Source organism: Stegodyphus dumicola, chromosome 8 (genome assembly GCF_044657685.1).
Source record: "Stegodyphus dumicola isolate Sdum_Otavi_A_Nest chromosome 8, ASM4465768v1".
Classification (NCBI taxonomy): Eukaryota; Metazoa; Arthropoda; class Arachnida; order Araneae; family Eresidae; genus Stegodyphus; species Stegodyphus dumicola.
This window is the reverse complement of record NC_140775.1, coordinates 101,890,803-101,904,754: the sequence shown is the minus strand read 5'-3', so window position 1 is coordinate 101,904,754 and position 13,952 is coordinate 101,890,803. Positions and strand designations below refer to the sequence as shown.

Below are 13,952 nucleotides of genomic sequence, written 5' to 3'. Positions count from 1 at the left end.
CATGAGTGTTTGTAAATGTACAATTTCTGTGTGGCATGAGGGCACTCTAAATATCAGCAAACCAAAAGTCCTCTCGAGAGGTTGGTAGTAGGGAAAGAAGGGTGGGAGAAACTCAGAGCCATCTACCCCGGAAAGCTCTCCATCAAAATTGGGGGTGGAAATGAACAAAGCCATACTGTCACCTGTATAGTGCCCTGGCCAACTACAGGTGTAGTCTAATACTCCTCGCTACGCTGAATTCCGTGGGCTTGTTTTGATGTTACTGTCAGACTAGTGAGATAAGTCACAACAACATATACGATACACATGTGCAATCTATCTGAAACACCTAGTACTTCACTATAATCATCTAAATAGCTCAATTTACATTTAATGTAATATTAAAGAAATGCCAAGCTATGTTAAACAAAACAGTAAGCAAATTACCTTAGCTTTTCCAATTGCAAATGGTTCATCATTAGCATACAAAACAGGGGTGTTAGGTCGTGATGTTCTGATAAAACAAATGCCTTGAGTATTAGCTGCTAATTCACAGGCCCTCTCTGTTGACACAGCATCACTAGGATAGAAGACAGTGCTTCCTGGCAAGGAACGAAACATAGCTATGTCTTCCAGACCCATCTGTGAAGGACCATCTTCACCTGAAAAGTAATTTTACTATATGTAGATTTAACTACTAATATAAGTCCTTACTAAAGTTACTTTGTAAATCTAGCCGTTGATGATATACCTCGTAAGACCTTTACTACTTATATTGAAGACCATTATAAAAGTATCAATATACAGTCAAGTCTTTAATCCGGACGTCCATAATCCGGAATGATCTATAATCCGGACCTCAAAGCTACAAACTTTCTGCACATGCGTAAACACATAATGCGTTTACGCATGCGCATAATACTTTTACGCACGAGCATATGCGTTTTACGCATGCGCGTTTAATGTATAACGGACGGTATAAGCTAAGCTAAAATTATCTAATTATCTACTTCTTTATCAGTTAATGTTGCAGATTGCATTGTTCCTTAATCTTCGAATTGGATCCAGCTTATTTTTTGCAGACTGTTAGAGCAATTTTATAAAAAGTAAGCTTGAACTTCCGATTATGTCAAAAAGAATTTCCAATTACACATGCGCGCGTCTAAAGAAATGTTTAATAAAGTAAATAAATAAATAAATATTAAACTTTTTTTTATAAATTTCGATACCCTTTAGATCATAATTGCTTTTTATTTCATAAATTACGCTTTCATATTTTTAACTTTATTTACTAACCTTGTTTACTAACCTTGTTTAGTGCACAGATCACCTGTTCTTTAAAATTCAGTTGTGCATCTTTGCGATGCCTAAATATATGGTTGAATTTGCTTTGGGAGTAACTGATTATCCATTCATACAATTAGGTTAACTAGATTTTTTCTTTTAGCATTCAAATAAAATGACATTGCATTTGCTTGCATTTAGTTTGATTTTTCATATTTCGCACCCAGGTGCTACAATAAGGCTCGATTGTAAATTGTCAGTGGCATGCTGTGGCCCAATTGATTTCAATATCAACATCTTGGCTAAACTTGCAATTTAGTGGTTCTGACATATCATTTACATGTATGTTAAACGAGTCGCCACTAAAACCAAACCTTGAGGTATGGCCAAACAGATTAATTTTTTGGTTGAAAGTTACCTCCTACTCACACCTAGGAAGTTCAACATTTCAGATAAAACTTCAGCATCCCAAGAGGCAATTTGATTGTTGCAAGTTTAAAAATCAGTCCTTGATGCCAAATTTTATCGAATGTCCATATCTAGGAAACTTTTAAGCCACAAATTGCTTTTTAATAAATGCTTTATGGATGTTTTCCACAACATTTAAGATTTGCATAGTTGTATTTAGTTACAAGCTAGAGTTGAAGATTTCTTATGGAGTTTTGGCAAAAATGACCACAATTTCTTGCTCTGATTAAGTGATTACCTGTGTAAGTGGGTTGACACCATTAGGACACTCAGATCATAAGAACCTTATATTTTCCATAATGTCTCCTGTTTGAATTAGTTTAAAGTGATTTCCATCTTTCAGTTCTCTATTCGGAAATTAGATCACTTATTTCCCTGACTAGGCTACTGAGCCTTCTTTTGACATTAGGATCTCTGGTGAGCTTCCAATATTTTCTTACTTGATTGTGCCGAATTTTATCAAAAATATGAACTGGGACAATATTATGATTTTGACTATAAAGTGCTTTTCTAATTCTGCTGTTGAGATTAGTGAAGGCAAGTTCTATATGAAAGATAATGCTAAGCCTGGGACTGAAAGTTTAATGAATCTAGTTTTCCTCGAAATTAATGCCAACTGGTACATTTCTTCTCTTATTATGATGTAACCCTTTTAATAAAAGTATCTAATACTTCTGTCGAAGCATTATAATTTATTCTGTTTGGAGAATTTGGTCCTACAATTTTTATTCCATTCTGTGTATCAAAATTATTCAGAATTCTACCATTCGTATTGAAATGTCCAAAATTTCAGTCAGGATTTTAAGCTGAAGTTTACAACTATTAAGATTAGCAAGCCAACACAGGTTAAACTATGAAGATCTTGATTTGTCACAGACCGAAGTAAATAAGAATGTTTCACTTGTTTTCCAATAAATCACAGCATGTGCAGTGGAGTAGGGAAGATATACCAGGAAAACTTATGATTTTTAATTACTAATGCAGTATATTACTAGTGGGATATTCTGAGCTTTTAGCTCTTCTTTTGTATCGGATATCGATGTTTGATAGTAATTTCTTAATCACAGCCTTGATTGGTTTGTCAGATTTCAATGCGCAAGTATGATATGGAATAACCCTTTTTCTTTGAAAAATCTGGTAACATTATGAAATTTTCTCCTTTTGGATATCCTATTAAATTTCTCTCCCATAACAGTTCAATTTACTTTTTTAAAACTCTTTCCAGTTAACGTTACCTTCAGAAATAACGAATAGAGATATTTTATTGGCTGTTTTGTGTTATTTAGTGAAGTTCACAACATCTGCTTTCTCATGATCCTCTGTTTTGCCATTAGTGGTTTCATGGTCCATTTCATCTCCTATGGGCAGGGTTTCAGATCTGTTCTATTGTTTGTCTGGTTGAGAAGTTTGACTTAAGATCATTATTTTGGGTTTAATCCAATTTTCATTACTTTCTGGGTTCTCAGTAGTTTAGTTTTCTGTGCAGGGAAGTAAAGAAGCATTTGAATTAGGCACATAGTCATGTAAACTGGACTGAAAATCAGTTGCTGTCTGTTCTGTTCTCTGACGAGTCCCACTTTGCTTTATAGAGTGATTATAAATATGTTTACACATGAAGAGAAGCAAACACTTGATTTCTTCCATCTAACAAACAGAAAAGGGATACCCATGCAGGAGGTAGTGTTCTGGTATGAAAAAGAGTGTCTTCAGAAAGGCACACAGACTTTCATGTGCTGTCACATATAAGTCTTAGCGCTCAGAAATACAGAGACTATATACTGGGTCTTATTGTTAGCATTTTCAATACCTTCATTTTGCAAACAGAGAATTCCAGCCCTCATGCTACTCCTCTTGTTCATTAATTTCTTGAAGAAACTATAGCCCAAATGGAATACCCAGCACACTCTCCCAACCTGAATCTCATTAAAAATGTATAAAATGCTCTCAAGAGGCCTGCTGCTAGCCTCCCCAGACCCTAGATGGACTTAAAACTGCTTTATGTGATCAATGGTCTTTGATGGCCCATTCAATTCACGGACAACATCATGAACAGCATGAGACATCGTTGTCAGGTCTATATTGCTGTTATCAAGTTTCATCCAATTTGCTTGCATACTTTCTGAGTACTTTATCACTTTTGCTGTTGCTTCTTTTGGAAACCAGTGTAACTAAGGAAAAAAAAAAAGATCACCACAGATATCTACTTGGAAGCTCAAGCAGAGGTGTTTTTTTTAAGAAGTCTTCAATGTATCAAGATGATAGTCTGTTTCTCCATTAGCACATTCTATAGGCTTCTCTAAGATTATCCATGGTTCCCATAGGAATACAGACATTTTCCTACTCCAGCTAATCTAGACTAAGATGACAGTTTCATCTCACACCAAGAACTTGCAAGAAAAATTGAACAGTTTCAGTATTGATAGATGGTTTAGTGCTCAACCCAATAACTAACTTTTGAAATTAAAGACTAACAGCTAAGACTCGCTTTGATTCAACTTCTCCTATAACTTATCTAAATAGTCTAAACTCAGATTTTCCTTTATTTTTTATTACTTATTTGTTTCTCTTACACCTTATATGTTGAACAGAACCTTTTGATTCAGATCAATAGCCAACATCAACTACATATATGCATAACGTAGAAGATGGTAAATTACATTATTGCTAAAAAAGGGTCTGGGTCATAATCCCGACTGTCCAAAACCCCAACAGGGCCGAAATCCCGACAACCCAAAGTCCCGACAATCCAGAATCCCGACAAGTTAATATCTAAATACAAACACTCAATTTAGCTTAATAAAATACAATTTTTAACTAACTATTACATATTACTAATTAAAAGTTTAAATCAAAAAATTATAAAAATTATGTCATTACTTAAATAATTTTTAACAAATTGAAATGACCGTTAAAATTTGAAATGAAGATTTATAAAATTTTTTTATTAAGAAAAAGAAAACATCACTTACACATGCAAACGACATATTTACAGTGACACATTGTGAGCGATAGCACGAAGATATTCCATCACAGGTCGATTATCACGATCGTCCGCAACAGTCATAATTCTCCTTTCTCTGTCATCATCTACCTTCCTATGTTTTGGTTGTTGTTCTCCGCGAAGAATGCATTCAACTTGGTATTCCACATGCTCCTGTTCTTTTTGAAATTCTTCTATGATGTTATAAACGGTCCGTCCAATTAAGGTCTCCCATCTTCTGTGCCAATCCTCGACAGCATTTTGAGTGCCCGGAGCATTTATAGCTGCCTTTTCTAGATCACTAATGATTCTAGATGGCCTCAGTTCAATATTATTTTCTTCAGCGAAATCAATTAAATCTTGGAATAATCTTTTGTAATTTTCTTCAGATTTGCTAATCATCAATGCATATACTAGTTGCAGCTGTGGAAGTATTAATAGGTAATTAGGCCTTATTGGAATTTCGTCTGTGTCGGTATTTTGACCCTGTCGGGATATTGGACAATCGGGATTTCGACCCTGTCGGGATTTTGGCTTGTCGGGATTCCGTCTGTCGGAATTCTGGCTTATCGGGATTATGTCCGGATACGCTAAAAACAATATGGTGTAAAAAGAAATCTGAATGTATGAAATTTTCGAAGACATACCTAATATAAAAATAACATTTTTGTTGTACATTACATTTAAGACTCTAGTACATAATATTGATTTGCATTAAAGAATATAGTACATAATGTCTACTACTCTTTACTGACAGTTTTATAAACCTGAAATATAACAACACATGTTCATTTAAATTTTTCAGATTGGGAAAGCTAATTAAAACTTCTACTGCACAGATTTACATTTAAAAAAAAGCATTAATCAGCTATTTTGACCTTGAGCAATAAGCACCAAATGATTCATAATGAAAAATATTTTACCAATGGAAATTCCACAATGAGAACCACAACAGTTGATATTAGCTTGGGATATTGCTGCCATTCGCAGCTGATCAAATGCTCTTGTATAAAATGTTGCAAATGTACTAGTGAAAGGAATGGTTCGGCCTCTAGTAGAACAACCTACAGCAACACCTACAAGATTTTGTTCTGCAATGAAGCATTCAATGTATCGGTCAGGAAAGGCTTTCCTAAACTTGTCAGAAAATGTAGAATTCTTTGTGTCTCCATCTAAGGCAATAACACGCTTATTATTAGCTCCCAGTTTCACAAGCGCAGTTCCATAGGCAAGCCTAGTAGCTACCTTAAAAAAAAAAAAAAAAAAAAAGTCTGTGTAATTTGCTTTTATACTCAGCTCTGTAGCATATTTTTAAATAAATATTACGCTATGTTCATAAAATTTAAAAATTACATAGTATTTCAAAATTGCTACAAAAGATAGACTTAACTCAATTTTTCAAGAAAACATAATGTGTCTACACAATGAATATATTAATATAGGTAACAAATACACTGAAGTGCCAACGAATTAAGGATCGAAATTCAATAACGAGCTGGGCCTATACTGGCTTTGTAATGGCTACCACACGACGAGGTTATATTCAGTAAGTCTGCGGAAGCATTCTATGGAAATGGCTTGCCAAACATAGGATAGAGATATCCATAATTCAGCAAGGGTCGTTAGTTTTGTGTGATGTGGTTTCATACCTTTCTCCACATCTGAAAGGTTCTCAGTAAAATTTAGGTGAGGGCTTCTTGGAAGCCAATTCATGACAGAGAAATGCTCATTCAACTAGACAGTAGCCAACCAGGACCTGTAAGTGATGCAGTTATGTTTCTGGAATACTCCATTTCCATGTGAATGACAGGGCAACATAAATGGACAGAGATGACGGCCCAGCAACTTTACATACCGAATAATATTGAGTGAGGTTGGTACAAGTTCCAAAGGTTCCACACACTGCCAACAGAAAGCACCACAGACCATGATTGAGCCGCCATGGCCCTGTGCAGTTCCAACATGGCATGCAGGATCGATGGCTTCATGGGTCTTACACCATATTCTCAGCCTTCCATCGGTGTTAAGGAGTCAGAATCGAGACTCATCACTTCATGCTATTCATTTCCAATTCTCTAGAGCCATTCTCTGTATTCTCTTGCCAAGGCAAGACATGCAGCTCGATGGCATACATTGAGCAATGGTACTCTCGTGGGTCTACGGCTCCCGAAGCCTATATAGTCAAGCGAGCATTGCACGATCCGTTTAATATCTATAAGACTGGCTTCGATTCAGCTGGGTTGTAATTTGAGCTAATGTTTGGCTTCACTGGCTATATACAGTACTGCTGAGTCGTCTGACACCACGCTGGTTCCAGGCTATGTGTCCTTTGCGATTTGCCCGATCGCTAGTCCCCCACATCCATGTATTCTCGGTATATTTTTGACACTGTCGACCTTAAAAATCTTAGCCCTCCGATGATTTCGGAAACTGAATGCCCATGCGCCGAGCCCCTACTATCTGTTTGCAATCGAAGGTGTCTAAATCAGAAGCTTTACCCATACTGTCAATTGAAACAACTGATTAACAACAACCACAGTACTAGCTATTTTTGAAGTAACCACAATGCCCTCACGTCAGCATAAATGCGGCGCAGCACTACAAAACTTGCATAGCCATGTCTATCCCAAACTGAGTGGCACTTCAGTATATTAGATCTAAATGAGGCAATAACATGTGAATAATCTAATATTTTAATTATATTTGTAAAAGCTTTGTTTTTACACTTAACAATTTATACATGCAAATTTACAAAGCATCACAATTTCAAATGAATTATGCACATTATTTGTAAAATTGGATATCAGCAATTCTTATTGCGTTTAGGTCACTAATTGCTTTGTAAAACTTATTCTTGGTTAAAAGCTAAAGATCTTTTTCCAGAGTTAATTTGCATGTTAAATGTAAATATGAAAGAGGAAATTTTAAGAACATAATACAAGTTATGCTTATTTCAATAATAACTACAATAATAAGAAAAATGTAAGACATTCAAATGTACTACTGTTTTAAAATATTACTATATAAAAGTAAATGCAATATTAAAAACAAACTTAACATATATTATCAAAAATTATTATTCTACATGTGAACCTTCTGGAGAATATTTAGTCTCATGCCAAGCTACCTAAAGCATGAGTGAAGTTATAAAAAAAAATGGCAACTTAGACACATCAATTTCAAATATCTTCAATTTCTCAATTGCAGACTTAAGCACTTTTTTAGCAAAACCCAAGAAGAAAATAATAAAGAAAAATTGCATGCCCTGATAGCGAGAAAACTGGTGTACTAACACTCATTTCAATTAACAAGCACAGCATGCAGACGCCCATGATATGTCTGATTACATTTTGTTAACAGACTGCATTTCTTTAAATTCCTGCCAGAGCCCATTGTGTTAAAATAACTGAACGATATCCAGCAGAATAAAGTATCACATGCACTTTTCCTTGAGAGGATAAAATTTTACTGTTCACAAAATTTGCCCAAGAGGCACACCTAGATTATTTTGCTAATATTTTTAAGATCAAGTTAGAATGCTGCTTAAATTTATGGTGAATATTTTAACCTATTATTTCTGCTGACCTTCCATATAACAATGATAATTTTTAGATCTTTCAAATTCTTCTTTAGCCCTGCTAGTGAATTAAATGACACTGAAGCAATGATGATGTGAATTTAAATGCTGAAAGCAATAATATCTGAAGACTCTCAATAAATTAAGTAGCACGTATTTATATTAATGCCTATTTTAGTAAATAAAAATGTTTCTTATTTTTAACACCTATTATTCAATATTTCTAATGTTATTACAATTTTTTAATCCTACAGCAGTTTAAATTCACACTCGGTTATTGTTAATTATAAAATATGCAAAATAATTATTTTTTCTGCTTTTAAAATCCTACTGCAGTTTAAATTCAAAGTAATATGGTATGGACAAAAGGTCACCATTTTATTATAATAAAAACAGTGTTAATTTATGATTTGAGGTGAAGAGGTGAATTTTTAAACTAACATCTCAGGCATTACACAGCCTATATGATATTATTAGCACTGAAGTATAAAAATAACATCTAAAATTTAAAAGAAGTTTAAAATACGAGTTTAAACATATAAGATGCAACAAAATGAAAGTAGGACTAAATAAATTCCTAAACCAATTTATTACTTACTGAATACATATATACTTGCATACTTATGAGTGACACATAAGTGATATTATGTGTCACTCACATGCATCTTCATAAATATACTATTCTTGACAAAATAAATATATAGCTGTACACAAGATGCAAGAAATATGTCACAAGCCATAATTATGCAAACGAAAGTTGTTCCCCTTTATATGGTAACGAAACAGATGCTGTATGCAAATACCCATTTACAAAGATTTCTGAGCTTCTGTCAGATGTTTAGCAAGCTATTTTGCACACTCATGCAGAATAGTGCTAACATTTTCCTTGCTGTGACTTCAGAAGAAACTAAAATAAACCTGGCAACAGTGAAGAGGGAAAACATCAGGAGTACAGAGACTGGTGGAATTCGAAAGAGGAGCACAACAAGTTTAGGCAGCATTCTGAACATTAAACACAATGAAACTCCAAATTTAAAAGAGTATACAATCAAATACCGAAAATCACATTGCCTCTCAAAATATAAACATTCAGTTTATAGGTTTCAGAAATTGCAACATGGAGTAAGAAATATCTAAGAAAAAATACTTACCGGATAAATGACATCATAATTACTGAATAAAATGAGACAACGGAAATACCAAATTATTGACATCATGATAAAAGTTTTTTTCCCTCCAATCTGCATAGAGGTAAAAAAAGCAAATGATTCACTTAACTCTTCTTTTAAGTACACAATTCACGTTGTTGTACTTTCCGAGTTGTCATTTCACGATATTGTTTAGTGCTGCCTTTTTTTTTATTACTAATATCCGGATATTTTGTGGATAAATTAAGAATATTTTAAATTTCAGCACTTTTTAATACAATGACAGATAAGAAACGCACTCATGATTTTACTGCTTGTAACGTTGAAAAACGTAAACAAGTTGCACTGATGGTAATATAAAAAGTGGAAATTCTGCAAAAGATGAAAGGCAGGTGCTACTCCTCAGTTTATAGCAGAATCGTATGGAATTGCGACACGGATTGTGTATGATATATGGAAAAATAAAGAAAAGCTGTTAAAATTTTACAGCAATAGTGATTCTAACTCCGAAACCAGAAATCTTTACATGAGGCGAAATCGGCAAACTCGATGCAGTCTCGTACGAGTGGTTCTGGCAGCAGCCCGAGTGATGGAGTACCAATTTCAGGACTGCTCCTGAGAGAAAAGGAGAAGCAGATTCATGCTGATTTAAAAATAGAGGAGCCTAATATAAATGAATAATATAATCAATTTATATATGTAATAATAAATGCATATAATAAATTATTGTAATAATGTATATAATGATTTAATTAAATGTATCTAATATGCTTTGTTTATTTTGCACTTTTAGCCTTTATCTTTTCTGTCCCGAAATCTGCAAAATCCTAAAATCCACACAACCTCTGGTCCCAAGCTTTGCGGATTTCTGGACTACTACTGTATTTTAAAAAGATTTAAAAGAGTAATAGTAATATTTTAGTACATAAATAGTTATTAAAATTCCTATTTTCTTCTAAAAATGTTTGGAGAGTTTACTTAAAGTAGAATCCAAGCCTGATTCAGTTGCCATCAGAATAAATCCATACCTAGAGAAAATTCAACAAGCATGTTTACTTACATGCTTTATGAAATACTGAGCAAGTTGATTTAAGAAGTATAACAGCTCAGTTTAAGAAGTTGCAACATCACTTGCTCACAGTTAACTTGTCAGCAGTCTCCCAGATGGATCTCCAACATTTTTTTCCACAAGGATTTCCACTGCAGCCCGATTCTTCAGCAACGACTAAATACGTTTGATCTGATTGTGGGCACATCAGCTGATTCATGTATTTATGATTAAAATCATTACACCATTAGAAAACTGCACTACATTACATACGTGCATTCCTATACACATTCTTCACCTGAATGTAAATAAATGTTGGTTCCACTAGCCCCTTCAGCACAGAAAAAAAGGGGGTACTTGCACATTGAGCAGTTTAGAAGAATCCACATTCCAATGGTCCCTGTTATATAGTTTCTGTTTCCCGAGAAATCTAGAAATTCTACCATGCAAAATAACACTGCAAGAACCACAATCCCGCTTTCATCCGGATACAAAGGAAGAAATGTTTTAGTGAGTCACATACAAGCTTTTATTTCCAACATTTTACTTAAAATTTCAATTATATATTAAAATGATATGGGATATCATGACTTAATATCATTTTACAAACATTGATTATGATTTAAATGTACTAACTGTTTCGCCTAATGTATAATTAGGTGGTTCTGAAAGTGAAACAGGAGTATTATCAATTGGTGAGGCATCATCCTTCAGGGGCTGACTTGGAGCTTGTGGTGATGAACTTGCATTTACTATAACACTTAAAAGATCTTTAATGGCTCCATCGGCTTTGGCTCCTAAAGGTTTTCCATGCCAGTTCTCTTCATCTTCAATTCCTATGAAACAGAAGAAGGAAAATAAGCCTGAATGTTAAAAAAAAAAAAAAAAAGTTACATTTTGGTTATTATCTGCCTCCAAAATAACCATAAATTTCTCATATTAACTATTTATTTAACTATTCCTTTATCTGCCAATATTCCCAATTAGGAAAATTTATAAAAAAATTACTTAAATTATCTTTCAGATACTGTACAACTCTCTTTTATTTCAATTATTGTAAGAACAGAATTGATTTTTAACATAATATCAGAAAAAAAGTAATATACAGTACAAAGTCCGTAATCCGGACTTCGGTGATTCCGGGTTAGGGGTTTTTCCGGATTATAGATCATCAATTTAAATCTGGTAAGATGGCATGCAGAAATTATACAATTAAAACTATGAAGCCGTAATTTATGAAATAAAGAGCAATTATGATCTAAAGGGCATCAAAATTTACAAAAAAAAAAAAAAAAAAAAAAAAAAAAAAGAAGCTTAATATTTATTTTACTTTATTTACCATTTCTTTCAAAGCCAGTTGTTTAAATTGCTTTGTTTTCTGTGCTAATACTTTCTCTTTAATTCTCTCTTCTATAAACAGACATTAATTTCTTGTTCAGTTACAAAGTTCCACTGTTAAAGTTCTGTAATTGCTGTGTCGAGAATACTGACTGACTTGTCAATCAAAATTGTTTCATTTTCAATAACCTCTCTGTCACTTTCTTCACTATCGAAAGTGGTACATTGAAACATGCTTTCATTTTGTAGATCCTTTGGCAGCTCCAGAATTGGAAATTCTTTTTGACATAATCGAAAGTTCAAGCTTAATTTTTATAAAATTGTTCTAACAGTCTGCAAAAAATAATACGTCAGATCCAATTAGATGATTAAGGAACAGCATAATCTGTAACATTAACTGAAATGCCTTAAAATCAGTAAAGATAATTTAACCTAGCTTATACCATCTGTTATACATTAAATGCGCATGCATAAACGCATACAAAAAAAAAAAAAAAAAAAAAGTTTGTGGCTTTGAGGTCCAGATTATAGTTCATTCTGGATAATGGATGTCCCGATTACAGACTTTGTACTATATTATTTATTAGGTATTGAAAATAAGTTGTTCTGAGTCACTTCCAATTTCTTTTAAATTTAAAAATAAATCATTTGATAACTATGCAACACATCTGAGTGGGATATTTTAAATGAAACCATGCTCTTAAATCTGGCAAGTAAATAGCTACTTTCATGTGCCTCCGTTAAAAAATTGTACAAACCTTAATCAATAATGTTGTATTAATCATTTTGCTGAATAACCATTTGCAATCTTCCAAGCAGTTTCATGTTTCAATTTTCAAAAAACTTCTGATCTCTTTCTGAAAACAAGATTTACCAAGTGGAAATCAATACTTCTTTAAAAAAACAGTTTAAGCAGATCAAGAGTTTTGCAAAGCAAGAAATAACTGGCAGGCTGGTGAAAGAATGTTACGGCTAAGAATGTTACTGTTAGATGTGGCAACATATTCCAATCAGGATAAAATAGTCTGATAAGTAAACTAAAGATATACGTGATTGGCATATCATGATGAACTATAATAACTTTATGACACCTATTCTGGACATTTATGTTGCAAAGCATCCTTTAGCTTTGTTAGTTAACAATAATATGTATTGGAATTGATTGTTCCATTCTTTGATAAAAGTTTGAAATAAATCTTTTTAAACTCAAATTTTTTTTAAATTAAACTCGATCTTCTTTTTGATATTATTTGAGTTGGCTCACTAGGTTTGAACAATGGCATTTTGCATTCAATGTTACTGTAAACAAGCCCTTTTTCCTCACTAGTTATCAATTATTTAAATAATGAACCATTTTGATAATCTTAATACAAACTGTGAATGTGTATACACTGTGTTAAATAAATTTCACTAAATTCATACGAGATCCAAACATTACAACTCTGCTGTATGTATTAGCTCTAGAATTGCCACAATTATATAAGTAGTATGGTATGATCCACAGAACCATATTGATTTAATGAGCAATTCACAGTTTCACTTTAATATGGTATGTACTTGGATATGCATAGCTTAATCTTTGAGAAAAACACATGACTATTGGCAGGGATCAACCAGGTAGCTTTTTCACATTTATAGAATGTTTGAGATGCCTGCAACTCGAATACGCCAGTGATAGCATACTCCCTTTTTTATTTCACAGGCATGCAATCTTATCTCATGCTTTCAGAGTAGGGATTCAAAACTCACTATGTACTCCATGGCATCAGCACCAGAAGGTAGCCTTCATGGGCATCAAGAGGCTTTACTTCATGGGATGCAGATAACAAAAACAAACAAACAAACAAACAAAAAAGTTTTATCAAATCCCTAAAGGGCACAGCAAGAGCAGGGGGGCCGAGCTGCTCGCAGATGTGCTGAAGAAGTCTTCGATTGTCAACCTCATCTTGTGAAGACAAGGGAAGCCCTACGGACAAGCATTGTTCATAACAGAGTCAATGGTCATCTAAGAGTTGTTGCAGATAAATTTAAATTCTCAGCTAGTGTAAGTGAAGTTATATGATGGTTATCTTTATTCAGTTTCCATTAACTTATCAGAACCTGAATCCTGAACTGATAGCCATAGATTGA

At 33.6% G+C, this 13,952-nt stretch overlaps 1 protein-coding gene across 1 annotated transcript in view; it reads right to left on the bottom strand.

The window, feature by feature from the left end:
- The window catches only part of LOC118189106 (transketolase-like), a 71,066-nt gene that overhangs the window by 14,423 nt on the left and 42,691 nt on the right, over positions 1-13,952 (bottom strand). The window contains exons 7-9 of the mRNA XM_035359654.2: positions 11,121-11,320; positions 5,635-5,956; positions 427-641 (exon numbers count right to left, since the gene is read on the bottom strand). Coding sequence (XP_035215545.1) covers positions 427-641; positions 5,635-5,956; positions 11,121-11,320 — 737 coding nt within the window. The remainder of the gene's footprint in view (positions 1-426; positions 642-5,634; positions 5,957-11,120; positions 11,321-13,952) is intronic.